Source organism: Procambarus clarkii, chromosome 88 (assembly GCF_040958095.1).
Source record: "Procambarus clarkii isolate CNS0578487 chromosome 88, FALCON_Pclarkii_2.0, whole genome shotgun sequence".
NCBI lineage: Eukaryota > Metazoa > Arthropoda > Malacostraca > Decapoda > Cambaridae > Procambarus > Procambarus clarkii.
The window spans coordinates 20,530,884-20,558,863 of NC_091237.1; the positions used below are offsets into that span (position 1 = coordinate 20,530,884).

Consider the following 27,980-nt stretch of genomic DNA (forward strand, 5'->3'; position numbering starts at 1 on the left):
TCAGCATACTTAATGAAGGTCTCTATGATATCATGTAGATGATGTTCACAAATAAATAACTGTTGAAAGATGTATTACTTATGAACTGTTTATGAGTAGTTTGTTATACCTGTATGTCATTAACATAAACTTTAACACATGTTGTAAGGCTCAATAAATTTCAGTTATTTTTATTAATTTTTTATGGAATATATAACCTTGATTCCTGTTTCCTTCCACTGAATATGGATCGTATAATATTTTCAGTTACTATATATTGTGTACATGAAGAAACAAGCTTCTTTTTCACATTCCTGCATCATTTAGGTCATGAAAGTTGGCAGGTACGTATCTTTTATAATAGATTAAATAAAAATATATCCATCAGTTGTCTTTTACATATTTAACAGCACTAGTACCTAAACATCAGCCATTGACATACCTACATGAAATACAGTTAGGTCACCAACATAGTACTGTTGTTGGTGCGATTGCTGATATGAATGGTATTTTAGTTGTGTGTAATGCTTCAAAACAAAAAGCTTTCCTGATAAAAATATCTTGGACCAGAAGCATATCAGTCAAGAACAGCATCTAAGCAATTATACTAATAAAGAAATGGATGATGTTCTTTAATTGTTGCAACCCACTACCTAAGTACATTCAATCTATAGTTTTAGACTATTTCATCATATCTCTGCTTAGAGCTAATCTAGGTGCAATATACATACCTGTATATGCTTGTGTAGTGAGTTACATTAACTGAGACATACTGTTTGCTATCTGTAATAGACTGGGGAAGTAGAGAAATTCTAAGATGATAATTCAACTTTATTTGTAGATAAAATGTCATTAATAAATAAGGTTTTCTCTCATCTTGGTGTTCTCTACATCACTGTGTGCACATTTTGCTCTTGACTACCATTAATTTATTGGATCAAACTTTTCATCTAACTCAGCTGTTCTGAGTAATAGCCAATTACCATTACTCTAGGATCCCTACCTTTTACTGTGGATTGAGATCATTCATGCAATGACTACTTGGCTTAATTTGAGGTGTTTATAATAAAAAATATTAACTACAGTACTGCATTTCACTGTATCCGATGTTCCTCTAATCTCACCACTAATCCTTTCGAGTTTGTTCACTTATAGATCTATTTTAAACAAAATATTGTAGTTTGAAATTATATTACTGTTCTTCTTGGTCTATATTTTTGTGAGTTAACATATGATTATTCAAATTTGCCTCACTTATTGCACAGTATGAGCAGAAAGTACAAGTGTATGGTTTGGCAATATGCCTTCGAATATGTCTCCTTAAGATATTCTTGTGAGAAGAACTATAGGAACAGAATGGACATGTAAAAGGTCTTTCTCCAGTGTGTGTATGGACGTGTTCCTTTAAGAGCTCCTTTCTGGTAGTGCTATATGAACAGAAAGAGCACGAAAAAGGTTTTTCTCCTGTATGTGTTAATGAATGTCTTTTAAGAGTATGAGTATTTGTTGTGCTGTAGGAACAGTGAAGACACTGATGCACATTGCTGGTTGGGATCTGCAAATCTCCTGAGGTTCGTCCATCAGCAGTCCACTCCACCTGTAGATGAGGCTTCATCTTACTTTCTTTGTTATAATGTTCATATAGACAGCTTTCTTTTATCAGATAATTTCTGATGTAATATATTGCTAAAAAAGACAAGAGGTCTAGAAATTGTTCCAGTAAAAATTAATTACAATGCTGGTTGTAATCAGAACATCAGAACAATGATCATCAAAATCTTACAGTATTAACACAAATTAAAACTTGGTTGCATAAAATGTGTAAATATTTATTTAAATCTTGGATTGCAATATATTCTATAAATATAAAACCATGTAGCTTTTATTTAATGCCAGCCTTTTATGAACTCTCCTTTATCTTATATTACTGTACTTATATTTGACCTTAAAACATAATAAAATCCAGTTTTATTACTTTCTGGAACCATCTTTGTTACCTACAAATAATATGTGTAGAATATACTGTACTTATACTATTATTGTACACCATAGCCTAAAAAATTGAGTAATAGTGAATTACAATTCTCCAGTTTCATTTTCATCTTATTAAAGCTAAATAAATACAATAATTGCCAAAATTAGTTAATGTATGTGTTAACAATTTAGTAAGGAAAAAGTTATATTAACCCTTAAACTGCTCCTGTACCTCTCATATGATAGGGGCTGGTGTGACTACAATCAGCAGGAGAGTTAATGTGCCTATACAGTAATATTCAAAAATCCTAGAAATTCTACAGTACATGGATGTCATTCAACAATACACACCTCTAGCAATAGTTTGCTATACTGGAAAAATCCTGAAAGTCTTAGCTATCTTTCCAGGAATTAGAAACCAAATTAGCACCATCAGGAGTAATGACTGGAATGTAAAGTTGAGCTTTTACTGCTATTAATGAATGTAATGAACATGGGGTGGTGACGGCTGAGTTTATTGTGATGATGGTGGAGGAAGATGGAGTGTGTCATAGTCCCTGAGAAGGTGAAAGGGTAGTGACTGAAAATACACATATTAATTGGCAAGATTCACAGTTCTCAGCAAAAGAGAAAGGGAATTATCAGGAGGAAGCACCAAGTCATTATGACTATATAGCACTGGGAAGGGGTCAGGATAAGGATTTGAGATGGAACGAGGGGAAGGAAAGGTGCCCAACCACTTGGGCGTTCAGGGATTGAATGCCAACTTGCATGAAGTGAGACCGTCACTCTACCATTCAGTCCAAGTGGTTGGGCCAGCAAAGGAGGAAAAAGATCATGAAACTAAAAAAGCAAGCATATAGTCAAAAGATAAGTACAGTATTGTGCTTTGAAATTATTTTAAAAGTTTGTGGAGAGAAGAATCACCATCAGTATAATTAATTGTTACTGTGCATACTCAGACTTTTCGAGAATTAAAAGTGATGATTTGAAACAATTAACACTCATACTTCAGAAAGGGCTACAACATTTGCTTGAATTCAAGAATTCTAGTATTCCTCCTCCCTGTAAACCTAAACCTTCAGTGTAACAGCTTCGATTCATTGTATCAGTGTAGTGTATCACTGTACACTGATATCAGTGTATCAAGATTCGACTTCTACCTTCTCCCTCAATTTAACATGACCATACTCACCTGGATATCATTCCGAGATTATATGTGGAGGAGTATCAGATCCTTGGCAAGTATGCATATACTGTACCTGAACAATATTAATATATTTCATGTACTATTCAACATTATGTAATGTGTACAGTACAATGTTGTATTTTATTTTATTTACAGTAGTTAGTTAACTTATAATGTAATGTATCTTCAAACATAAAACTAATATTTTGTTGCGGTAGGAAAGTACACCAAACAATTCAAATTTTTTTTTTAACAGTTTGGTACTGTATTGTTCAGAAAGGTAGAAAATGTATTAAAACGGTTATTCAGAAGTAGGCTACATAACAATAGAGACTTTCCTAGACACCTTTATACATAAGTGATGAAAGTTTCCAGCCAAAATACAATGGTGCCCCTTTGGAACACTGTATTTTACTGACACCATTTATTTTAATAAATAAATTTTTGGAAAACCATACCCATAACCATAAGGTGTTAAGTTTTCCTTGTAACTGTTATCAGTGATATGATAGGTTATATATTTCCATGTTTATTCATTACTGGGAGGGAATAAACCATAATTTTGCTTTACATAAGTTGATTAATTTAAGAAATGTAATTTATTTACTCTTCGGTTCACTATTATTGTTATTATTAGAAGTTAGAATTATGGAAGAAACTGAGGACAAGTTCACTGATGCAAAGATGATACAAACAACATTGCTTGCACAGTTGCATTTGTCCTTGCAACAATTGTCCATCTCTTAAAATGGTGGTGTCCTGTTACTTGATGCTTACTACATCATGTAGCCATAGCCACATACTCAGCAGGCTTTTACCAGATCTTCACTATATCATACATATATAGCCACATACTCAGCAGCCTTTTACCAGATCTTTACTATATTATACATACATAGCCACATACCCAGCAGGCTTTTAGCAGATTTTCACTATATTATGTATACATATGCATATACCGAGCCGGCTTTTACTAGATCTTTACTGCATACATACCCAGTGTTTTAACTAGAGCTTTTCTGCCATGTTAACTTGGCAAATATTGAACGTACTTTAAAAAAGAATCATGGTAGAAAAATATTTGTATAAAGTGTATGATACGTTTTAATGAAAATATAGAGAAGATTGAATACAGAGGGATCAAATTTGCAAAATTTATACTTTACTGTATAAATTAATGCATTAAATATATCTTACTTGTGAATATGACAGCAGACATGAAAAATTTGATAATTTGCACTTTCTATTACTACGCTACACAGACAAATGACAAAGTAATTCAGTTAAATTAACATTACAGATTAGCGTGAACTATAAAGGGATTGGGATGATCATTTACTGATTATGTAGCTATTTAAAAGAATTAAGTATTTTAATATCTAGTACACTCAACTCTGCAAAAGAATTTTTGTTTAGTAAAGCAAGAAAACAAGTAGTGATTATCATATCATTTCTAACAAAGAAAATAAGAGCTCGTTACAGTCTACTTTGAATTTATTGAATATGAAGAACTGATTACTACTTAATACTTAAATTACGAGTTACAAGTAATGCAAATTAAAGTTGGAATTATCATTCATTCCTTTCCACATTCTGAACAACATACTGTACTTGTAAAACCTAATTACATAAACATTTAAATATTACTGTAAAAGGCAATTTATTAAAATCCCCTAAGAGAATGTACTTATGCAGGTTTCACAACTTTAGTCTCTATATTTCTGTAAAACTATGAGAAGAAAACCAAACAGCAAAATACAGTGGTACCTTTGTTTACAAATTTAATGTGTTCCCAGAGATGGTTCGTCAACCGAAAATTCATAAGCCGAAACGAATTTTCCCATAAGAATTAATGTAAATTGAATTAATCGATCCACACTCCCAAAAATATTAACTTCATAATACATTTTATATATAATACTACTCATATTTTGTACTACAGTACAGTATACCTTACCTTTACTGAGGACTCTTGTTGGCGTATGGAAGACAGTGAGGAGGGGTGGTGGGGGTGGTGGAGGAGGAGAGGTGTTAGTGTTTGGTGAAGGGAAGTCCCCTTCCATTATAACATCAGGCAGTGATGCCATTTCTGGGATACTCCAATGCTTTGCAGGCTTACCACTATGTTAAACCTGAATGGTCCCCCAGCCTGTATTGTTAAAATACTAGTACAGTACTCGAAAATTCCAAATGCCCTGGCTGAGACTAGCACCTCTGCTCATGTGATGCAAAGTTGGAGGGGTGAGGTGGTACAGTGGTACAGCACTCAGCTGTGCATCACGCAAGCAGAACTTCTTTTTTTTTTTTTTTTTTTTTTTTTTTTTTTTTTTTTTTTTTTTTTTTTTTGAGATATATACAAGAGTTGTTATATTCTTGTACTATGTACTTCTTGTACTTCTAGTTTCAGCTAAAGCATTTGAAATTTTCAAGTACTGTACTGTATTTAAAATATGTACTGTATATATATATATGCACAATATATAAAGTAAATATTAATAAAAATATAAACTTTTTATCATCTACATATCACACGATAAACATTGTATATAGCAATAATCAGCTTTTCACTGGAGTAATACATAAATTTATTATTAGTAATTTTCATCACTTATTTGCAACACAAATCATGACTAAGGTTGTTTCTTTAAAAGAAAATATCTATTTTTGCAAGCTTTACTTTGTTAGAAACTTTTGAAAACATAGACTATTAATAACACTGACCTAATATTGTACAATCATGAAGTAACATCGGCATGATATGGTCAATATACACATATTAACAGCATATTAAAACATATATTTATACACAATTATGTACACTTACTTATTAACTTGCTGAAAACCAAACAGGATCATTACTTCAAGCATATGATTCAGTTATCAGAGCCATTAAATTTTTTTTTTCATTTTCAAACTTTAAAATTCTCTGAACTTCAATAATTAATAAGTTTTTGAATCATGAAAGTTCCATCATAACTTATGAGTATTTGCTCATTTATATACTGTATGAATTGAATAAATTATATTTTTAATTTTGCATTTAAATTTTATAATGAACAGTTATCCGACTTATGTGAGAGTAAATGGCTGTTTAAACTTGTTTTACAAGAAGCTCGATAAGAACAAAAATTGCATACATAAGGCTTTTCTCCTGTATGAATACGAATATGACGCTGTAAAATATACTGATGAGACGTACTGTAAAGGCAGTAAGGACAGGCATATGGCATATCAATATTATGAGAATTAATGTGTTCTTTCAACAAATCTTTTCTTGCAGTGCTGTACGAGCAATGGGGGCAAGTAAATGGCTTTTCTCCAGTGTGTCTTAATATATGTCTCTTAAGATTATGGATAAAGGTGGTGTTGTAAGTACAGTGTGGACAATGATGCACCTTGCCTGCAGAGGTGAGGCTCTGCCACTCTCCTCTGGTTCTTCTTCCACCACTCCACTCACAGTTAGCCTCCCGATCCACCTGTAGAGAGGCTTCATCTTACTCTCGATTATAAAGTAAAGAACAGATAAGGCCAACACTATCATGTCCCTATTAATGATACAATACTAATCTCCTGCATAAACAAACATTCAATCATTTGAGAAACATGAACAATTAAGGTATCGCTTGAAGTGGTATTTAGTGAAATTCTCACATCTCCATTGTATGTAAAAGATCAAAAATTTAATACGAAAATGAACAGGAGTGAATTAAAAGAAAAAGAAAGCTGTATGGTCAAGAATAATGTTGTTTATAATATTATATAAAAGACAAAATGCAATATTAAGGGAGGGTTATAGTAGAAAAGTCTAATATTAGTGCTATACATATTGTAGAAATATATTCAAGCACTGCAATGGGCTTGTATATAGATGTGTTTAAAAGTGTGAGAAAAATAGATTGAGGTGTTAAGAAAAGGAAGGTATTATCATCACTACAATTTGTGTGATGGTACAGTATAGCGTATATACACTAGGAAATTTCTGCGTTCATTAAGAAATGCTGTGCTTCTTGGTATTTCTGAAAAAGAAGCTGGTAAGACAGCTGTGAAATTGTCACTGAAAAAGATGATAAACTATTTATAGTTGTGACATAACACATATTTACTGAACACACTTAAATTTTGTTTATCAGTCTACAATGTGTTCAAGAGACAGTACTCATGTAAACTCACAAGAAAATATTATCCACACATTGTCAAACCTTTGTCAGTATTATGACATTCTTGAAACATCAGCAATTGGGAACATTTTGTTTTCCTTTTCCTGTGAGTTTACAATTCGTTTTCCTATATGTTTACATGAATATATGTTCAGTGTAATCATAGTGGAAGTTATACTGCACTGATGTATTTCATCTTTTAAATTTTTAGTATTTATTCCATAAGAAAAGTTACAGCTCTATCCTTTCCACCCCTATTTTTTTTAATTAACTTTTAAACTTGGGTAAACGGAAAATAAGATTGGGACAAACTCCATAATAAGAACATTTTTATATACAACTATGACCATTTTATTTCCCGAATAATATATGCACAGTTTGATAATCTTTATTTTATTATCTTACAGATATACAGTACAGTTAAGAGAACAATAAAGAAATTTTTAGTATTTTCACTATACAGATACATGAACACCAAGTGGACCAAGCCTGTGAGACCTCATCTGACAACCTGGGAATTTGTCGTGGACAAGGGACCGGGGGGGGTAGCCCCATGTTGCTTTTTCACTAGTCACAGGCTCTATGTCCCTCCCAACTTTACTACAATTCCATATTTAAATATAAGGGTATAAATATTATTAAATAAATCAAAATGTAATTTATTTAACATTAAAACAAAACTATTATAAGATAAACTAAATTTAAAGGAAAATATTTTAAGTTTTAATAGGTGGATCCAATTTTTTTCCATCAAATTTGTAACTTGTTTATGCAAAGAAACAATTTGAATTCTTGTACAAGCTAGACAAAAATACTTTTGCTTCAGGATACATTAATAGGTTTGTGCAGCAGCTGTAAACTAAAGTATAGTATACCACTTCACAGTGATCACCCCCTCATAATAATAATAATAATAATAATAATAATAATAATAATAATAATTGCTTTGGATTCCTGATTTCTGTTCAAGCAAATATTAGCAGAAATGATTCAAAATGCAAAAATACAACATTCAAAACCTGGTGCACCAAAATAATAGCGAAGTGTATGTAATTTTTAATAACTACAAACAAATTTGAATTCTATTGCCTGGCCACAAGGAACTATGAAACACAACTATGAAACACCTCTAATCTCATATGTAACTACCACCTCTCGATGATGTTACAATATTATAATTAAGCACTGCCAATACTGGTTCAAACCTAGGAGTATAGTGTGAAGAACATTTACAAAATAGCAGGAGAGGATAAAGTATAGTGTACTTGTTCATGGCATGACATAAGGAATCTGGTTGAGAGATTTCGGAGTACGGGTAAAGGCAATTGAGCAGTGATACACTCCCCCACTATTCAGAGGACAGAGGAGGAATGTTAGGTTGTCGGAGGTGGAAGAAGAGGTGGATTAGAATTAGAATAGATGAGGTAGAGTAGGATTAGGGTGGAAGGTGTATTAGAACAGTAGAAGAAAAGACAGTCATGAACATGGAACAGGAGTAGAAGAAAAGGATACTAACGAGGTGGCCTACCAACATAGTGTAATATGAAGCTTTAAGACAATGAAAATGCTTTACACCACATATAATTAATACAGTGAAGCATCAAATAATTTGATGTTTCTTCACTTTGAGTATTTAGGAAGTGCTGTATTAGGTTTCACAGCAAGATCTATACAGATACAATATCATTAACTAATATAAAAGAGTACGACATCTTCAATATTTTAATACATTACTCAATGAAACTCACTTTAATATACAGTAGTTATACAAAAATATTACAAGATCTAGGAAAAGAAGGCTTATAGAGCTACAGTAATACTGTATTCGGGGCAAACTTGACAGCTCTCCTAATCAATGTCATCACTTGCAGACTATGAAATAATTGTGTAATACAAAAGGAGTATAATACAAATAACAGATGTCATATAATAGTGAACACTGTAAATTAAGACAATACCACTACAATAACAAAATACAATTATCTACAACTTCCAATTAAATATTGAATTTATTCTTTTATATTTCTTGTTTAGTGTTTAGTTAAAAAAAATTACTCATTATCTTTTACAATATGTTTCCTAAAATGACTGGTAAGAATTGTTTTGTTGTCTGTTTGAAATGGGCACTGTGCACATGTATATCTTCTCTCCCCTGTGTGAATACGAATATGCCTTCGTAATATGTTCTTATGGGAAGAACTGTACGAACAATATGGGCAAGAAAATGGCTTCTCTCCGGTATGTAAATTAACATGCTCATTCAAGAGTTCCTTTCTTGTTGTTGTGTATGAACAATAAGTGCATGCAAAAGGCTTTTCTCCAGTATGTTTCAAGATATGTCTCTTTAAATTATGGAGAAGAGTGGTGTTGTAGGCACAGTGTGGACACTGATGAACCTTGCTAGTAGAGGTGAAGCTCTGCCAGTCTCCTCCAGTTGTTCTCCCATCAGTCCACTGAGAGTTAGTCTCCCGCTCCATCTGTAGAGGAGGCTTCATCTTACTTTTTTATATGGTAGAGCGAAATTAATTATGCTATCTGTCAGTTTTCTACTAACAATCTTATTTCACACATTCAAAAGAAAAGAATTTCCTCTTAGAAATTATGAGAATATTGGAATATATTTAGCCATGCAAGACTTTTATCTACCATTTTGTAAAGAATAACTTTAAATTTCATTATATTTATATTTATCTATGCACTTTCTTTTTGCACTACAAAGATTTACACCCAGTCTTAGTAATTAACCTGTAAGTTTAATATTGTAAGAACACATTCCAGTTTCACAACAGGGAATAAAAACAATTCATTAATGCTTCTACCAAAGTCCTAATATGTTGTTATACTATGGGGAAGGGAAATGGGGTATTAGCTCAGATGCCCAATTACTTGATCTCCCAATGATGTCAAAGTGCCTCTGCACCACATGACAGCAGAGAAATAATGGCATTGATCTACTTGTTATACCGATATATGGGAAAGCTATTCCAGTTGATGTTCTAAGATAAGCAGTTAACAAAAATAAATATATACAGCATGTAAATTAAATGTAAATGTGTGTATGTGAGAAGACTGTGGATGAAGTTGTATGAAGACATTGGGTGAAGAAGTGGGAATTAAGCTTGAACAATTTACAGGATATGACAAGGAAGAAAGCTATATATATATATATATCTATATATACATACTATGGGGCATGTTATGTTATGTTATGGGGCATGTTATGCAAGTGAGCTATATATATATATGGGGCATGGTATGGGGCATGATATATATATATATATATATATATATATATATATATATATATATATATATATATATATATATATATATATATATATATATATATGTATGTATGTCTCATTGAATATTTCACTCAGTCGAAGAAGCACCAAAACAAACTATATACAGGTATATTTAATTAACTATTTGGTAAAGTACCATGAAAAAGATGCATTACCTTTAAGGTAAAACTTGCTGTCTTATGAGGATATTAGATTCCACGTCCACTTTCAATAATGATTTGTTTAATCTGGCTATCATCCACTTTTGCTAAAGTTATCATCCACTTTTGCTAAAGTTATCATCCACTTTTGCTAAAGTTATCATCCACTTTTGCTAAAGTTATCATCCACTTTTGCTAAAGTTATCATCCACTTTTGCTAAAGTTATCATCCACTTTTGCTATAGTTATCATCCACTTTTGCTTAGGTCATCATAACAAAGGTCAAACTGTGAGCACTATTATTAATATAGGTAATGATGTTTCTCAAAAGATATAAAATTAGCTTAATGTACAATACACATTTACATCAGTCTACTATATTACAGTATTTCATGACAAATATTCATGGGGTTAGACTTTTTTAATACAGCTGCTATTAGCTGCTATTGCTACCAATACTACTTACTTGGCACAAACATACTTCACAATAGTAAACAAGTACTGTATGTACTAAAACAATTTTCAGAGGAGAGAACTGTCACATATCAACATCATGAATTTTAACTTGTCAAGTCTACTGACCATATTTGTATAACTGGGTTTTGAACACTTTTGTTAATAGCATTGAAAAACTATTATTACACAGTTTTAATTACATATGTCACCCAAGATACCTGCAATAGTAGGTATGATCAATACAGTTTTATTTTTAATTATTCCCACTTTCTTTAAAAAATACAGTATATAATTATTTTCAAGTATCCTTTTTCTTATGTGTCAGTAAGTGACTATTTAAATTTGTCTTACTAGCAGCTCGATATGAACACAAATTACATGTATAAGGCTTTTCTCCAGTATGTGTACGAATATGCCTCTTTAAAATATTCCTATGGGAAGAACTGTATGGGCAGTATGAACAGGAAAATGGCCTCTCTCCTGTGTGAGTATTTATGTGTTCTTTCAGTAGTGTGTTTCTTGTGGTTCTATACGGACAGTAGGGACATAAATATGGCTTTGCCCCAGTATGCATTGACGAAATATGTTTCCAAAGTTGATTTATATTAGCAGTACTGTAGGCACAGTGAGGACACTCATGCATCATGGTGAGAGTGTTGAGGCCCTGCCATTCTCCTGTTGTTCTTCTCCCACCGGCCTTTGCCTCTCGCTCCATCTGTAGAGGAGGCTTCATCTTATTTTTTGCTACAATAAGATTAGACATTATAAATTACATTATTATCTTATTCTGTTAAAACATATTATTCAAAACAAAATTTAAAAACTGTTAAATTCCATATACTATATAAAATTATATATGAAAATACTGTATTAAGAAACTGTTTTCAGCCCTTTTTATAAATCAGTTTTATTAATGTAATGCAAAGTGTAAAAGCAAAGACTACCTTCTTTTAATTATATAAATTTTGCAAACAAATAGAGCATTTAAAAGCAAACAGGCAAAACTGTTGTGCAACTTTAAGTAAAACGATATACTTTATACAGCACAGTTGTTGGGTCATTTAATCAAGAGTAATGTTAATTGGGTCAGGTTGTCTAAAGATGGATGTGCTTAATTACTGCCCTTGCTACAAGATATTTTTAACTTATTGAAGACGGAAATGAGTGTAGTGCAGAAATTGGTGGAATTGTGTGCTTCCCTGAAAGCTGACTTCGATGGATTTTGGAATGCGATGAAGCAGTTAATGTAAAGTGTATTGCAACAAGATGAAGAAAAGACAAAGAAGTATTAAGGAATACTTCACTTTGAAGTCATAAAGAACAGTATAAAGGTCTTAAGGGAAACCATTAAGAAGTCTACTACATACATCTATTGTGAAGACCTTCAATGCAAAGAATGAATTGGAGGTTGAGTGTTTGAGGGAGGTAACAGTTCACTTGAAAGGTAAGATCATGAAAGGATTGCAAAAAGTAGGAAGGAAAATTTGGGTTGTGGGGATTCACAATTAAAGTATTTGGACAGGGCATTTCCTATGCTTAAAAATTTGTGTGCAATAGATCAGCATTGAAAATGTGATAGAATAAAGTTAATACAAAGAGAACATTAAAATATATTTACTTTCAAGAATACTGCTTTTGAATTCCAACTGATCACATTGCATATCTCCTTTCTGGATATAATGCTAAGCAAGGTGTACAGGCATGTAATTCACCCCACTCACTAATAGCATTTGGCTGAAAAAATGGTACTATTAACCCCTGTTCTGCCTACACCATGATATCATGGAGAATGGAGGTGGGCACACCAGCATGTGTTAGTATATCATACAAATCAAAACTCATGGAGTTTTGCTGTGCGGTTTTGCTGTGCGGTTTTTTTGCTGTGCGGTTTTGCTGTGCGGCATTCAAGATTCCAGTAAACAGATCCCATCTTGAAAAAACATTATCCACATCCCCCTTGTCTGTGAAAGCCTCAGTCCTGCTAAAGCAACTAAGGCTGGTGCATGCAGCTGGAGCTCACGGCACAGCTGTGCAAGTTGAGCCCACAGCACCACTTAATAATCAAGAATAAAACATGTAACAGCAATTATTTTGCAATGATAGTGTCATAGGTGATCCTGACTAGTAAAAATTATGTACACAGTTCAGATATCATCGAGCACAATGCCAGTTATGATGTTCACAGCAGGAGCCAGACATTCACAACACACAGCCGAGGTTTATGAATCTATGCATCATGCAAAGTGACCTCATGTTCCTTTAGGAAATAATGTTATGGAAAAATATTCATATTTATAATTTAGTGACAGGAATCTGATAATAATAGGAGTGTTCATAGTAATAATACTGTAGCAATGTGCATAGTCTATTTCTGGGTATTTTGGTCCGTCAGGTGAAGTTGTCTGCTTCAGTCAGCTGGTCTTAGCCTGTAGCTCCATACTGTGGTAAGATTTTATTATAACACACAACAATTACTTAAGTGGTTCATTTTGGTTTATAAGACCATAGATAGATGTGCATAACATGTGTATACTGAATAGTGTAATAACAACAAAAACACTATTTTATTGATCTAAGAATACAATATACCACTTATACTTATATCACTAGATATAAGCACCATATTTTTTAGCATAGCAATGTCCCACACATTTAACTACATAAATTCCTATAATTACACACTATCGAATAATATTACTGCCAAAAACTAGGTGATTGAAATAATTATGGTTAAATGTATTTGCGGCAGCCCCACCATCAGGTGCCAGCCAGGCTAAGCTTGGAGCATTGTTGTGAGTTTTTAAACTCTCAACGGATCATCTTAGTAGTTTGTTATGGTAAACAAAAATGTAGAATTATATATAATGTGTGTGTGTGTGTATAGTGTAATAACAGCAAAACACTGAATGATCTAAGAACATAATATATGCTGTATGTCACTAGATATGAGCACCATATTGTTGAGCATTGCGATGTTACACACATTTAACTATATACCGGTAAATTCCTCAAATTACGCACTGTTGAATTATATTACTAGAAAAAATAGATATATTTCAAAGACATTGAAAAACCTGTAATTATGTGAAAATGAATTTGCGGCAGCCCCACGCCACACTGCTCGACTGGAGTACACTGTTACATGTACATGTACTTTATCAGCGCATGTCTGTTCCCAGATTTCCTTGTCCCATCACGGCCAAAGTATGTCAATATTTTATTTTTAGTTTCCCATGATCATAGAACCCATTTTAACAATATATGAAGGAAAATTTTGGGAGGATAATTTTTTGCTGCGCTCCAGAATACAGTCATATTTAATAGCGATGCAGCAGAGTGGTTAAAGACAAGTAATGGTGACTGCCTTTAAAGTGAATAATTTTCAGAGGAAGATAAAACATTAAATAAGGCACAACACAACATTGTAATGAAGATATTATTCCAGATATTAAAAAAAGATTAATAAAACAAGAAAACATTTATTAATATATTTTGGTATAACTGTTACATTAGTTTTGTTTTACACATATGGGAAATTACCTAAATTTTATTAAAATGACAATTCTAATACAAATACAAAAAAGACCTTAAAGAAAAAATACAGTGCAGGCACAAGTTTTACCATATATTAAACAAAAAAGTTTGAATAATTTAACTTTTCTTTATAATTAACAATAAAAGTGATAATGTTTCTTTATACATAAAAAGTCACATGCATACATGTCTAACCAGAAGTGGTACTCATATACATACACAGTACACCCATTACATATACTGGGTACATACATACATACATACATACATACATTTTAAGGGGCACCGGTGGTTGTGTGGATAGCATGCTGGACACGTAATCCTGTGGCCCAGGTTCGATTCCCGGCATCGGCAAGAAACAAAAATTAGCTGAGTTTCTTTCACCCTCATGCCCCTGTTTCCTAGCAGTAAATAGGTACCTGGGAGTTAGACAGCTGTTACAGGCTGCTTCCTGGGTGTGTGTGTGTGTGTGTGTGTGTGTGTGTGTGTGTGTGAAAAAAAAAATTAGTTAGTAGTTAGTAACAGTTAATTGATTGACAGTTGAGAGGCAGACCGAAAGAGCAGAGCTCAACCCCCGCAAGCACAACTATGTGATACAACTAGGTGAGTAAATAAATACATACATACATACAAGACCAAAATTGGAATATTTTGCAGTTGTTGGTGCCCATATCTCAAGAAGCACAACAATAAACTGGAAAGGGTGCAAAGACATGCTACTAAATGGCTTCTGAAATTTAAAAGGGCTATAAGGAAAGGTTAGAGGGTGTTAAATATGCCGAGGCCTAGAAGGAAAAGAAGCAATATGATTATACAAAATAGTAACAGAAACCAACACAATTGACAAAGAAGAATTCTTGAAATCTGCAACTTCAAGACCAAAAGGTCAAAGATGAGGAAACAAAAGGTACAAAAAATTTAGAAAGTTTCTGTTCACAAACAGAATAGTAGATAGTTGGAACAAGTGAGAAGGCCATGCATGCCAAAACTGACAATACTGTAGTTTCAAAGTAGTAAAAGTTTTAGAGTATCCCATAACTACACTTGGGTAATTACACACACATCACATCATCAACAAACTGGAAAAGGTGCAAAGAACCGCAACTAAATGGCTTCCAGAACTGAAGGACAAGAGCTATGAGGAAAGGCTTGAGGTATTAAATATGCCAAAACTAGAAGATGTAAGAAAAAGAGGCGATATGATCACTATGTACAAAATAGTAACAGGAATCGATAAAATTGATAGGGAAGAATTCCTGAGACCTGGAACTTCGAGAGCAAGAGGTCATAGATTTTAACTTAGTAAACTTTCGCAAAGAACTTAGTAAACTTCACTTTCGCAAAGAGTGGTAGATGGTTGGAACAAATTAAGTGAGAAGGTGGTGGAGGCCAAAACAGTCAGTAATTTCAAAGCATTATATGACAGAGTCCTGGGAAGACAAGACACCACAAGCGTAGCTCCCATCCTGTAACTACGCTTAGGTAATTACACACACACACACACAACTAGGTGAGTACACACACTCATACCAGTATACAGTATATATTTTCAATTTCCTAAAAATATGATGTAAATCAATGGACCCAAAAACTAACACTAATAACTAGTTTGCAGTGTGAGGATCATGACTGCCATAGCATAATGAAAAGTTTTCTTAGTTTTGATCAAAAGTAAAAGTAAATATTACTTTTTGTAATTACTGTTGGCCTTTGGAATCTGAACTTTATCAAAATAATTTAACTATGGCAAATTTAATCATTGTAGGTTATGTACAGTATATACATGTAGCTTAAAACTAAAACAATAACCTTACCTGAAAAATAAATTTAAAAAAGCATAATTTCAGTATTATCTTAAGTGGAAAATTAATATTAGTTCCATGAACAGTGATAATTACATTATATAATGCAAGCCAAATGGACCCTTTTTAATTTGAAGAGGGGTGGGAAATAAGTGGTAAAGAAAGAAAGAGAGAGAGAGAGAGAGAGAGAGAGAGAGAGAGAGAGAGAGAGAGAGAGAGAGAGAGAGAGAGAGAGAGAGAGAGAGAGAGAGAGAGAGAGAGAGAGACTGTAATTACCTAAATGTAGTTACAGGATGAGAGCTACGCTCATGGTGTCTCGTCTTCCCAGTACTCTGTTGTATAATGCTTTGAAACTACTTCTCAGGTGAGTAATTACCTAAGTGTGGTTACAGGATGAGTTAGACTCATGATGTGCCATCTTCCCAGTACTATTTGTCATATAACACTATGAAACTATGGATGGTTTTGGCATCCACCCCCTTCTTACTTAGCGTGTTCCAACCATCTACCACTCTGCAAAAAAAAACTTTTTAAATTTATTTCGGCACCTTTGTTTCCTTAGCTTGAATCTGTGTCCTATTGTTCATAAGTTGCTTGTTTCTAGAATTCCTCTTTGTCAATATGGTCAATTCCTGTTAGTATTTTGTAAGTAGTGATCATATCACCTCTTTTTCTTTTATCTTCTAGTTTTGGCATGTCTAAGACCTTTAGCCTCTTTTGTAACTCTTGTTTTTCAGTTCCGGAAGTCATTTTGTAGCAAACTGTTGCACCTTTTCCAGTTTACTTTTGTGTTTCTTGAGGTTTGAGCACCATACAACTGCTGCATATTTCAATTTTAGTCTCACAAAAGTCATGAACAGTTTTTTAGTATTTTACCATCCATATAATTAAAAAGCAAGTCTAAAGTTGGAAAGCGACGAATACGCTCCTCTCACAGTGTTCTTTACTTGTTCTTCTGGCGACCACTTATTATCTGAGTATGTGTGTAATTACCTTGTGTGCATGCATGTGTAAGTACAAGTCAATTAAAGATAGAAAAACAGAGGTTATCTGTAGAAATTAATGTCTTATTTTATCAAATATTTGAGAAACATGTTTTATGTACAAATACAGTATACACATGTTTCAGATAATTATATTTTAATACCTTAATGCTATCAATGGAATGTTAAACAGTTTCAAATTAAAGTGGCTTTTAAATATTCAATTATCTCTTGAATGAGAAGCAGTCATAATAATAAACTATTGCAATACTTTATTGGTAAATAAATGACTACTGACATTTACCTGCAATTATTACCAAGGCATAAACAACTCTTTGGATTCTTAAAGGGAATGATCCTTTGTCATATGTGTTAGCAAATGACTATTCAAATTAGTTTTATGAGAGGCACGAAAAGGACACATTGTACATACATATGGCTTTTCTCCTGTGTGTGTGCGAATATGCCTCTTTAAAATATTCTTATGTGAAGAATTGTAAGGGCAATAGGGACAGGAAAATGGTCTGTTCCCTGTATGGGTATTAATGTGCTCCTTTAGAAGTGCATTTCTAGTAGTGCTATAGGAACAATGTGGGCAAGAGAATGGCTTCTCTCCAGTGTGCTTTAATATATGCCTCCTGAGAGTATGGATATAAATTGTGCTGTAGGCACAGTGGGGACACTGATGCACCTTGCTGGCAGAAGTGAGCCCTTGCCAATCTTCCGAAGTTCGTCTGTCATCACTCCATTCACTGTTATTCTCCCGCTCCACCTGCAGAGGAGGCTTCATCTTATTTTTTATTTTAAGGTTCAAAATATTTATGTTTTTAATCAATTTTGCTAGTTCAATTCCTGAGCATTTTCCCTTTATAAAAATGCTGGAAAGAGCAAGATAGATATATATATATATATATATATATATATATATATATATATATATATATATATATATATATATATATATATATATATATATATATATATATATTCAGGTATATGAGAGCTAGCTAGCAAGGAGATGAATGAACAAGGGGAAGAGTGAGCTGTGAATGAAAGTATAAACAGGAGAGAAAGAAATGGAGAGAGGTGGGAGGACAAAATTAACATAAAAACATAATAAATATTTCAGAGTAAAGTAGTCATACAGTATTTAGAATCAGTGAGTAAAAAGCATAATACATACATTACATGCTCTTCATTGTTCCGAACACCACCAAGCAAAATAATTGTCTTGAATAAATTGTGTATTCTCATGAAAATATTGATTTTAGTTTATAAAGAAAATACAAATGTTTTCAACACTGATAAATTTAAAATGTAAGACACTACATGAGATGAAATGGAATTTATTTCACTATGTTTGTATAGAGGCAAACAAACTATCTCTGTCTTATCAACACTAATAAAAATAATTTGAAATAATAATAATTACTGTATTATCAAATACTTATAGCAAAATATGAAAATAATAACAACAAAACTCCAAAAATCAGTATTTATTGAGATGCAATGGAAGTTCAAGAGAGGGTTATTATGCAACAGCAGAACAACCAGGGAATCTGCTTACTCCAACAACTCCAAGTGTGATGTATGCAAACCATCCCACTACAGAAGGCTTGCAGTGTTCAATGCCTGAAGAGTGGCATTATATCAGCCAAAGTAGTGCTGAGCATAAATAAGCATGAAATAATGAAGCAATAACTGTAATCTTCTAAGTATAGTAATATTTATCACTAATAGCTTTGAAAAATTAACAAATTCTTGAACTTTACAGCTGAAAGTGTTTAGTTTATTACAATCATGTTAATTTGCTATTATAGCTACTGAATTAACTCAAGTGTGTTTAAACCACCTGCTTATACTTTCTGCTTGAATTGGCAATACTCAGCTCAGCAAGTACAACAAACTCTATGGTGGTAAACTAATTTTTACTACTACTGTAAATACAAAATCAAATTTAAATTTGACTATAATACATAATCTACAATTTACTATGATAATTAAAGTACTGACTGGTCATTTCTTAAATGCATCACCATATGGCTATTTAAATTAGACTTTTGAGCAGCACGATATGGGCAGTAAATGCAAGCGAATGGCTTCTCTCCAGAGTGCCGACGAATGTGAACCCTCAATACATTTCTACGAGAAGAACTGTACGGACAAAAAGGACAAGTGTATGGCCTTTCACCAGTGTGTGAATTTATGTGCTCTTTCAATAATTCTTTTCTTGTTGTCCCATATGAACAATGTGGGCATGAAAATGGTTTTTCTCCCGTATGCTTTAAAATGTGCCTCTTGAGTTTATGAGAATTAATGGTGTTGTAGGTACAGTGGGGACACTGATGCACTTTGCTAGAATAGGTGAGGCCCTGCTCTTCTCCGGTAGTTCTTTCATCGATCCACTGAGAGTTAGTCTCCTGGTCCACCTGTAGAGAGGCTTTATCTTACTTTCATATTATTATTCAGATGATATACAAACTTCTTATGTCAAATCCTATTGAATGTAGCCAATTATTAGTTGTATTCTGATAACAAATTTACAAAACAATAAATTCAGTATTTAAAGTAATTGTTTAATGACTTTGTCATTCTCAGGTTATGCTTTGCTGAAATGCAAAATATCTAATTAAAGACTAAAATAGTTGGTGAATATTTACCTATCTGCTCTAAATCACAAAAATGAAAACCCTATTTAATGAATAAAAAGACTAATTATAACTTAATTTATGTTGAAATGATTAACACATACAACTGCTATAAAGTACTAGAAGTAAACGAGGGTTGATTCAACACCACGTGAACAAAACTTTCTAAGTCAAAATTCTGAGACAGAATACTGATGTTCTTTTCCTTATTTTTTCTAGTTCTAATGGATCTTTATCAACAGTCAATGATAAAATGTGCTGCAGCATTTTTTAAATTTGGAGTGTAATTACTTAAGTGTAGTTACAGGATGAGAGCTACGCTTGTGGTATCACGTCTTCCCAGCACTCTTTGTCGTATAACGCTTTGAAACTACTGTACTGACTGTTTTGGCCTCCACCTCCTTTTCACCTAGCTTGTTCCAACTGTCTACCACTCTGTTTACGAAAGTGAATTTTCTTATATTTCTTCAGCAGCTCTGTTTAGTTAGCTTAAATCTATGATCTCTTGTTCTTGAAGTCCCAAGTATCAAGAATTTTTCCTTGTCAATCCATTACTATTTTGTATGTAATGATCACATTGCCTCTTTTTCTTCTATCTTCTAGCTTCGGCATATTTAATCATCCCCTTGTCATGTGCTCATTTACTCTCTTTATTACAAGGTGTTCCGATGGATTAATTTTTTAGTAGAAATGACATCTAGTAGTAGAAGGATAAGTCAAGCTAAAATAGATAACATGAGAAATATGCTAACTATTGATAAAAAAGTGGAATTGTTGATGAGACTTGACAGTAGCTATACTGTAAGAAGTGCAGCATAGTACAGTATGTCTTTGGTATCAGCACTATTTCTATTATGAAAGCCAAATCACTATTTCTTTTAAGAAAAACTAATAATACAGAAAAAAGATTCGATATTTTGGACAAATAAAACTGCATAGCATAATGCAAAACGTATGCCTGTACATTTAGCAGTCTAATTTATTACTCATGTAAATATACAGTACTGAAAATATTCTAAGTTCAGCTGATAATGTTTAATAGAACTTAGGAAAGCCCAACACGTTTTAGCACAATTCAGTTTGTCTGTTACTTTAACCCTTCAAGGATGTGATTTCTGAAACCCTGTTACTCTCCCATGGCTGGATTTTTTTAACTGTAGTATAATGTATGTGGATGATAGAATTACAGAACATTACACATACAGCCAATAGTGTGTTTAACAGATATAGATTACTCAGATTCACAATTTTCTCGCCTTTTGTTTATCTGAATAAAGTTGTGAGTGTGTCAGGAGTGAGAGGCTTAGATTGTCAGCCAGCCACTGCAGGTCACATCCAACTCTCAAATGTTCACCAACCCAGTTTTGATATGGTTTGACCAGTACTCATTGTATCTCAAAATTTATCTGAAAAAAATAGACAATCTAAAGAGGGTAAGGTAAGCTGGAAATGCAAGTAATGTGCCAATTAAGGTCTCAACAAACAGCAGATGCAATTGTATGACACTTGAGAAGATATTGTAATTAATATAGAATATTGAAAAGGGGGTATTCAAAGGAGTGTTGTATATGGTATCATGTAAATAAGATTCTGATATTATTAAAACTATATCTTTGATCTTTGACAATTTTTCTCCAGTTGAAAGTGAATAAAACCATTTCAATTTTATCTAATAAAAAATTACCTTAGAATAGGATTACTATACAACTATTACCCATACAGTCATTGCTTTTAGGAACTGACGTGAATGGGCCAATAGGATGTTTACAATTCCTCTTTTCTTATGTTCATGAACCCTTATTATATAAATTTGTATGTAACCTTCCTTTTGTTGCCTATATATTTCCTCTGTATACATTATGTTCACTTTTGAAGACATACTAATGTACACAAAAGTGCTAAATTAATGTTTTGTTTAATTTTCCGTTGTGTTCATATGTTTTCACATTACAGGATTCATCACTTTTAATTTCTTTTTGATTTACACACATTTACATCATTGCTGGATTTGGTATTTAAACAGGAAAAAATAAGTTATTTGATATTTTGTACTTTCATCCACTGGGCAAAAGCAACCATGTCCTTTTGGAAATTAAATATGCATGAGTTATAATCTAGAAGAGATTGGAGAAAAGGAAATACTGTAGTAGGGAAATTTGACTTCAAGAGAGGTAATGTCTTCAAGTTGATTGGATATAAATGAGATTATGCCAAATTTTGTGAGACATATGATGATAGTACAACAAAACTAATACCAAGACAGAGATGCAGAACTAGAAAACAAGATGGGTTCGACAGAAATTGTGAGACGGCCAGAGAACAAGATAAGAAAAATGGAATCGTTATAGGAAGAGGCCTAACCCTCAAAACATACCAGCAATACAAACAAGCAAGAAACAACTAAATGTCAGTGAGATGATAGGCAAAAAAAGGTTTGTGAAATGGATTATTGACAAATGTTAAACAGAACCAGTTCTGTAAATTCATTAAAAGCAAATTGCAGGTTGTGGATAAAATCCAGAGGTTAAAAATGAGAAACACATTCACAGAGAATGAAAAGGAAATGTGTGAAACACTATACTAACAGTTCCAAAATATCTGAAAAAATAAGGTTTTCATATAACCAAACACAAAATGAATTTTAGGGAACAACATATAGGTGCCTCAAGAGGAAGTGACAAAATGTTCATCAGGAAACTATGAAGAAACAAAGCAGTTTGCTAAGATGAAATTTCATCTTGGGTTCTGAGAGAATGTGCACCTGAGCTGAGAATTCCACTTCAACTGATCTTTCAGTCATCTTTGTGTACATGAATTTTAGCAGATATATGGAAAAAGGCAAACATACTTCCACTCTATAAAAATGGTAGCAGAGAAGACCCTCTTAATTATAAGACCTGCATCACTGACAAACACGGTACAATAACCAAAACAATGGAAAAAATAGTGAAAACCAAAAGGGTAGAATATGTGGAGAAAAAGATACAAAAACAGGCAGACAATATGGCTTAAGTACAATAAATGTAGTAATTAATGCTTTCTTGGAAGTTTTTTTTTTTTTTACGAATATTTATCACTGTAATAATATACTGTAGATTTAAATAAAATAATTGTGGGTTAATGCTCAAAATATATTTTAATTATCATACAATGAATACCTTCTGGTATTCTGACAAAGAAAATACAGTATCCTTAAAATGTTGCAATACTATTGAGAATGTTTTCTGAAAATGTAGCATTGATATATGTTTTTAATTTTGCTGGTGCAAAAATTCTGAAATTTGGATTAACAAACACGTGTGAAGAAATTGCTGCACTAGACATACTGCACAAAACAGTAGAGAATAGTACTAATAATCATGAACACAAATAAACACAAAAGCATTCTAAGTTGTCCATTTTTAGTTGCTGTGTGTTAATTGGAGCAACAAAATACTATTGTCAGTAATACAATTCCTTAAATATAAAGTGAATAAAGTAGTACTGATCTCACAAAAAAATAAACATTATTGTATTACTTATGACATGCAGTAGTACTGTAGCACAGTAGTAACAGATACTTATGTATTTCCAGAATGCAGCAATGAGCAATGAGGGATAGGGGGGTGTCACAGTAGCCCTAATGCCTAATGGCAGCGTCTCTCTCATTTCAAGTATGAGAGAGGCAGGTTGATGCTTGGAGCTGGTTGACATAGGGTTCACTTCGTGTGGTATGGTGCCTGATGGGTATTCAATGAGGGTAGGGGTTGGTGGACAGGTGATAATATTCTATTGACTTTTTCCTTTTTATTTCATCTTATTGACATGTATTTGATTGCACTGACTGCATTGTTATATACTAAAATTAATTCCTGGAGGCTACACTAATCAAGACCAATATGAAGCTCAGTTCTAAGGTCCTATATAAATGCTGTATAGTTCAAGTACTGTAAATTAAATATGAAATACTGTACAGGTATTGTACTATATCTCAAAACTAACAACAAAACATGGTACAGTACTATAATAAAATAAAAAGTTATCATTGGACAACAATGCCCAATAATAAAAATATGCTAAATTTTAATGATCATATATAAATACTGAAGCTTTCAACTAAATACAATGAGGTTTTCTTAACAAATCACAAAGAAACTAAGAAATTTTTTGTTTTTATTGGTCTACAATGTTTGATTTCAAAGGCAACTATAATCTTTGACTCGTGTTGAATTTGTTAGGTTTCAATCCAATATAATGAGCAGTTCTTGAGATACAAAACAGATACCTGGAGGCAGAAATACTGTACATAGAACCTGGAAAAATAAATATGGGAAACCATAAGGTATCCCTACTGGAGCTACTAGTAATAGATTGGAAAATACATGTAACATAAATCATGTTCCATCGGAAAACAAAATCTTAACTGTAATAACTACACTGCAAACCACTTGAACCACAAAATTACTTAACAATTATTTCCAAATATGTACAGTACTAGGATTGCCACATATTATATAGCAATCTACTTGTCATTATCAGCTCACTGCAAAGTTCAACACATTTTGTTTTAAATGCTATACTGTAGTTTTATTTGCTATCTTACACTTAGTAGTACTGTATACAGATGCCATATTTGTAGTTTTATACATATACATATATATGGTCTGACATTGTCACATATATATATATTATATATATATATATATATATATATATATATATATACATACATACATATATGATATGCTTCTACCAAAGTAATGATTAACCCTTGAAATGCACAAGCATTTCAAGAGGCATCCCCTGTGTGCACAAGAAAAAAAAGATACTGTGTTCCCATACATTATTATTAAAATGTCATGTCAATTACTTTGGATGTAGTGAAGCAATGAAGTCTCAATGACAGTATCAAATTTCAATTGCTGATGAAGCAAATTCTGGGTTTGGTTGCTCCCGGAGGGATGGGTTGCTGAGTGCATTTATATATAACTATCTACATGTTTATGCACCATTACGAACCACGAAGTAGTTCTGGAGGGTGTGATAGTCTTAGAACCAGTTGTTCAAGCACAGCTTAGCTCACCACATTTGGTAACATGTTATAAATGCCTTTCAATGCTTTTCTCTCCTCTCTATGTTCTGACAAACAATACAATCATATTGGGCCTTGGTACAAGGTCCAACAAATGATAGGCACACAAGATAGTGTACCAACATGGCATTTTGTACTGCAAGATGCTCATAAAGCTAAGTGCTACCTGTATGTACCACTGTCTTCTGAGCCAAGTACAAAATCTTTATCACTCTCAGAATCACCTAAATAATTTGCAAGCTTATATTCATCTACGATTCAATTGATTCCATCATCTGTAAGTGAAAATATCAACAGAGCTACATGACCGGGTTGGGAGCCTGAGCCACATTCACCACACATGGATATTATCTTGATACTACTGGCCTGTACGCAAGGAAACATTCACAATATTTGTCCAAGATTATATATGTTTACTGGAGGCCCAAGGAAGTAGAGGAGAGCCCCATGTGTCCACTGGAGTTTCAAATGTCATGCAGTACCTAAATACAACCCTAGCTGCGATGCTCATCACTGGTCAGGCAGCCATGGCTATTATGTGCACTTGAAGGGTTAAACTAATTTTTGTTTATGTTCTCAAACTCTTTCTTACTTGTTTAAAATGGGGAAGAAAATATTTATTGCAATGATACAGAACAAATAAGCTATCCTGAGTTTCTTTATGTATTAATCAAAGCAATATACAGTAATGTGATTATCAGACAAATTCAAATCAAATCTAACCCTTATAGCTATGAATCCCAACTTCCTGTAACCAATTTTGTCTGATCTATGTAGCCTATAATTTGAACTCATGTGGTCTAATAATCTGTAGTAACAAGGTCTAACAAGGTCAAGGTCTGTGAGAAGTCCCGGGTTCAATCCCCGGCACCTCCACGGTGATTTTGGAGCCGGTCGGCCGAGCGGACAGCACGCTGGATTTGTGATCCTGTGGTCCTGGGTTCGATCCCAGGTGCCGGCGAGAAACAATAGGCAGAGTTTCTTTCACCCTATGCCCCTGTTACCTAGCAGTAAAATAGGTACCTGGGTGTTAGTCAGCTGTCACGGGCTGCTTCCTGGGGGTGGAGGCCTGGTCGAGGACCGGGCCGCGGGGACACTAAAAAGCCCCGAAATCATCTCAAGATAACCTCTTATAAGCCAAAAGGTCTGACCCACCATAGTTCAGAAACTGACTTCCTGTAGCCAAACATTCTAGCCCTGTAGCCAAGAATTCCAAACCCCTGTAGCCAAGAATTCCAAACCCCTGTAGCCAAGAGTTCCAAACCCCCGTAGCCAAGAGTTCCAAACCCCTGTAGCCAAGAGTTCCAAACCCCTGTAGCCAAGAGTTCCAAACCCCTGTAGCCAAGAGTTCCGAACTACTTTAGACAAAAGCTCTATACCTGTGTAATAAAAACTTCTAAAGCCCTGTAGCTAAGAAAGAACCTTTCAGATAACTGTGTGCTATTTTTCTCAAAATAAAATATATTTTCATTGAACTTTGATTTTGTTGTTCCAACTCCTCTTATTAAAGCTCAAAATAAATATTTTATAGAAATAAAATCTAACAAATCAAAATTTGACCCTTTCAGTGAAGAGCAAATGGTAAGTATAAGTAAAGATATTAGTAATGAGAAAATATGAAATGTAATATTCTGGGTCAAATAAAATCCTAAAAAAAAAAAAAAGAGTTGTGTTGCACAGGTACTTACGAACCTTACACAAAACTTTCCTGGAAATCTTTGTATACTAATCAGTTACAAACTTGTATGACTTGCATTTTATATCAATATCTTTCTACAACAACAAAATATTTTTTTAAACAGGTGATAAAACTAGAATTACGTGGTCTTTCTTAACTTGGAGTACTGTGTATATAAAGACTTTAAACTACTGTATAATAAAATGATGACATTACAAAATAATACTGAGAACAAAATAATTAGGAAAACAAAACATGCACTACTAAATAAAGTGGAAGAAAACATGAAGATAAAAGATAATCTTGAAAATTATATACTACACTGTTGATATACAGTATAACCATTAATTTACATCACCATAAATGGTTCCCCAAACTGGTGCCTTAGTTTCCATGACCTTGTCACTAAGAATATTTTACACTTCAATACTGACTTGTACTTTATATCATTTACACTTTTTAAAATTAATGGCATATTAAACCACACTAATGCAAAACTATGAAGATTATAATAAAAATGTATTAGCAGTTATTCATCAATGGCTACTAAAGTGCAAAACAAAATTATCAGAGAACAGCAGAAACTTGGTTCTGCTATAACAGCATTATCAGGCTGCATCCTTTCCCTTATGGGTTAGCATATGACTATTTAATGTGGACTTTTGAGTAGCACGATAGGGGCAGAAGGTGCAAGCATAGGGCTTCTCTCCAGTATGTCGTCGGACATGAGCTTTTAAGATACTCTTGTGGGAAGAACTATACTCGCAATACGGACATGAAAATGGCCTGTCTCCAGTGTGTGTATTTATATGTTCCTCCAAGAGAGCTTTTCTTGTTGTTCTATAGGAGCAAAATGGGCATAAATATGGCTTCTCTCCAAATTGTTTACAAGCATTGGTCCTGAGATTATTGATGGTGCAGGACAGGCCCTGCCATTCTTGTGTGGTGCTTCTTCCATCAGGCCATAGACTGTTAGTCTCCCGGTCCACCTGCAGAGGAGGCTTCATCTTACTTTTCATTATAATGCAAAAGTGATATAAAGTATTTGTAAGCACCCTCATGAA

The 27,980-nt window shown here is 33.3% G+C and overlaps 1 protein-coding gene across 16 annotated transcripts in view; it reads right to left on the reverse strand.

The window, feature by feature from the left end:
- LOC123745767 (zinc finger and BTB domain-containing protein 14) overlaps positions 1-27,980 on the reverse strand; it is a 191,875-nt gene that overhangs the window by 33,562 nt on the left and 130,333 nt on the right. The window contains exon 6 of one of the 16 annotated variants that reach the window (XM_045726681.2): positions 798-1,576. The exons of 9 other annotated variants lie outside the window; for them this stretch is intronic. In XM_045726681.2, coding sequence (XP_045582637.2) covers positions 1,172-1,576 — 405 coding nt within the window. In that variant the 3' untranslated portion in view covers positions 798-1,171. Of the gene's footprint in view, positions 1-797; positions 1,577-6,174; positions 6,619-7,675; positions 9,777-11,206; positions 11,916-14,674; positions 18,292-19,000; positions 19,949-23,283; positions 27,906-27,980 lie in introns of those variants that run through there. 6 more of the 16 variants (XM_045726670.2, XM_045726671.2, XM_045726677.2 and 3 more) reach the window with 6 other exon arrangements.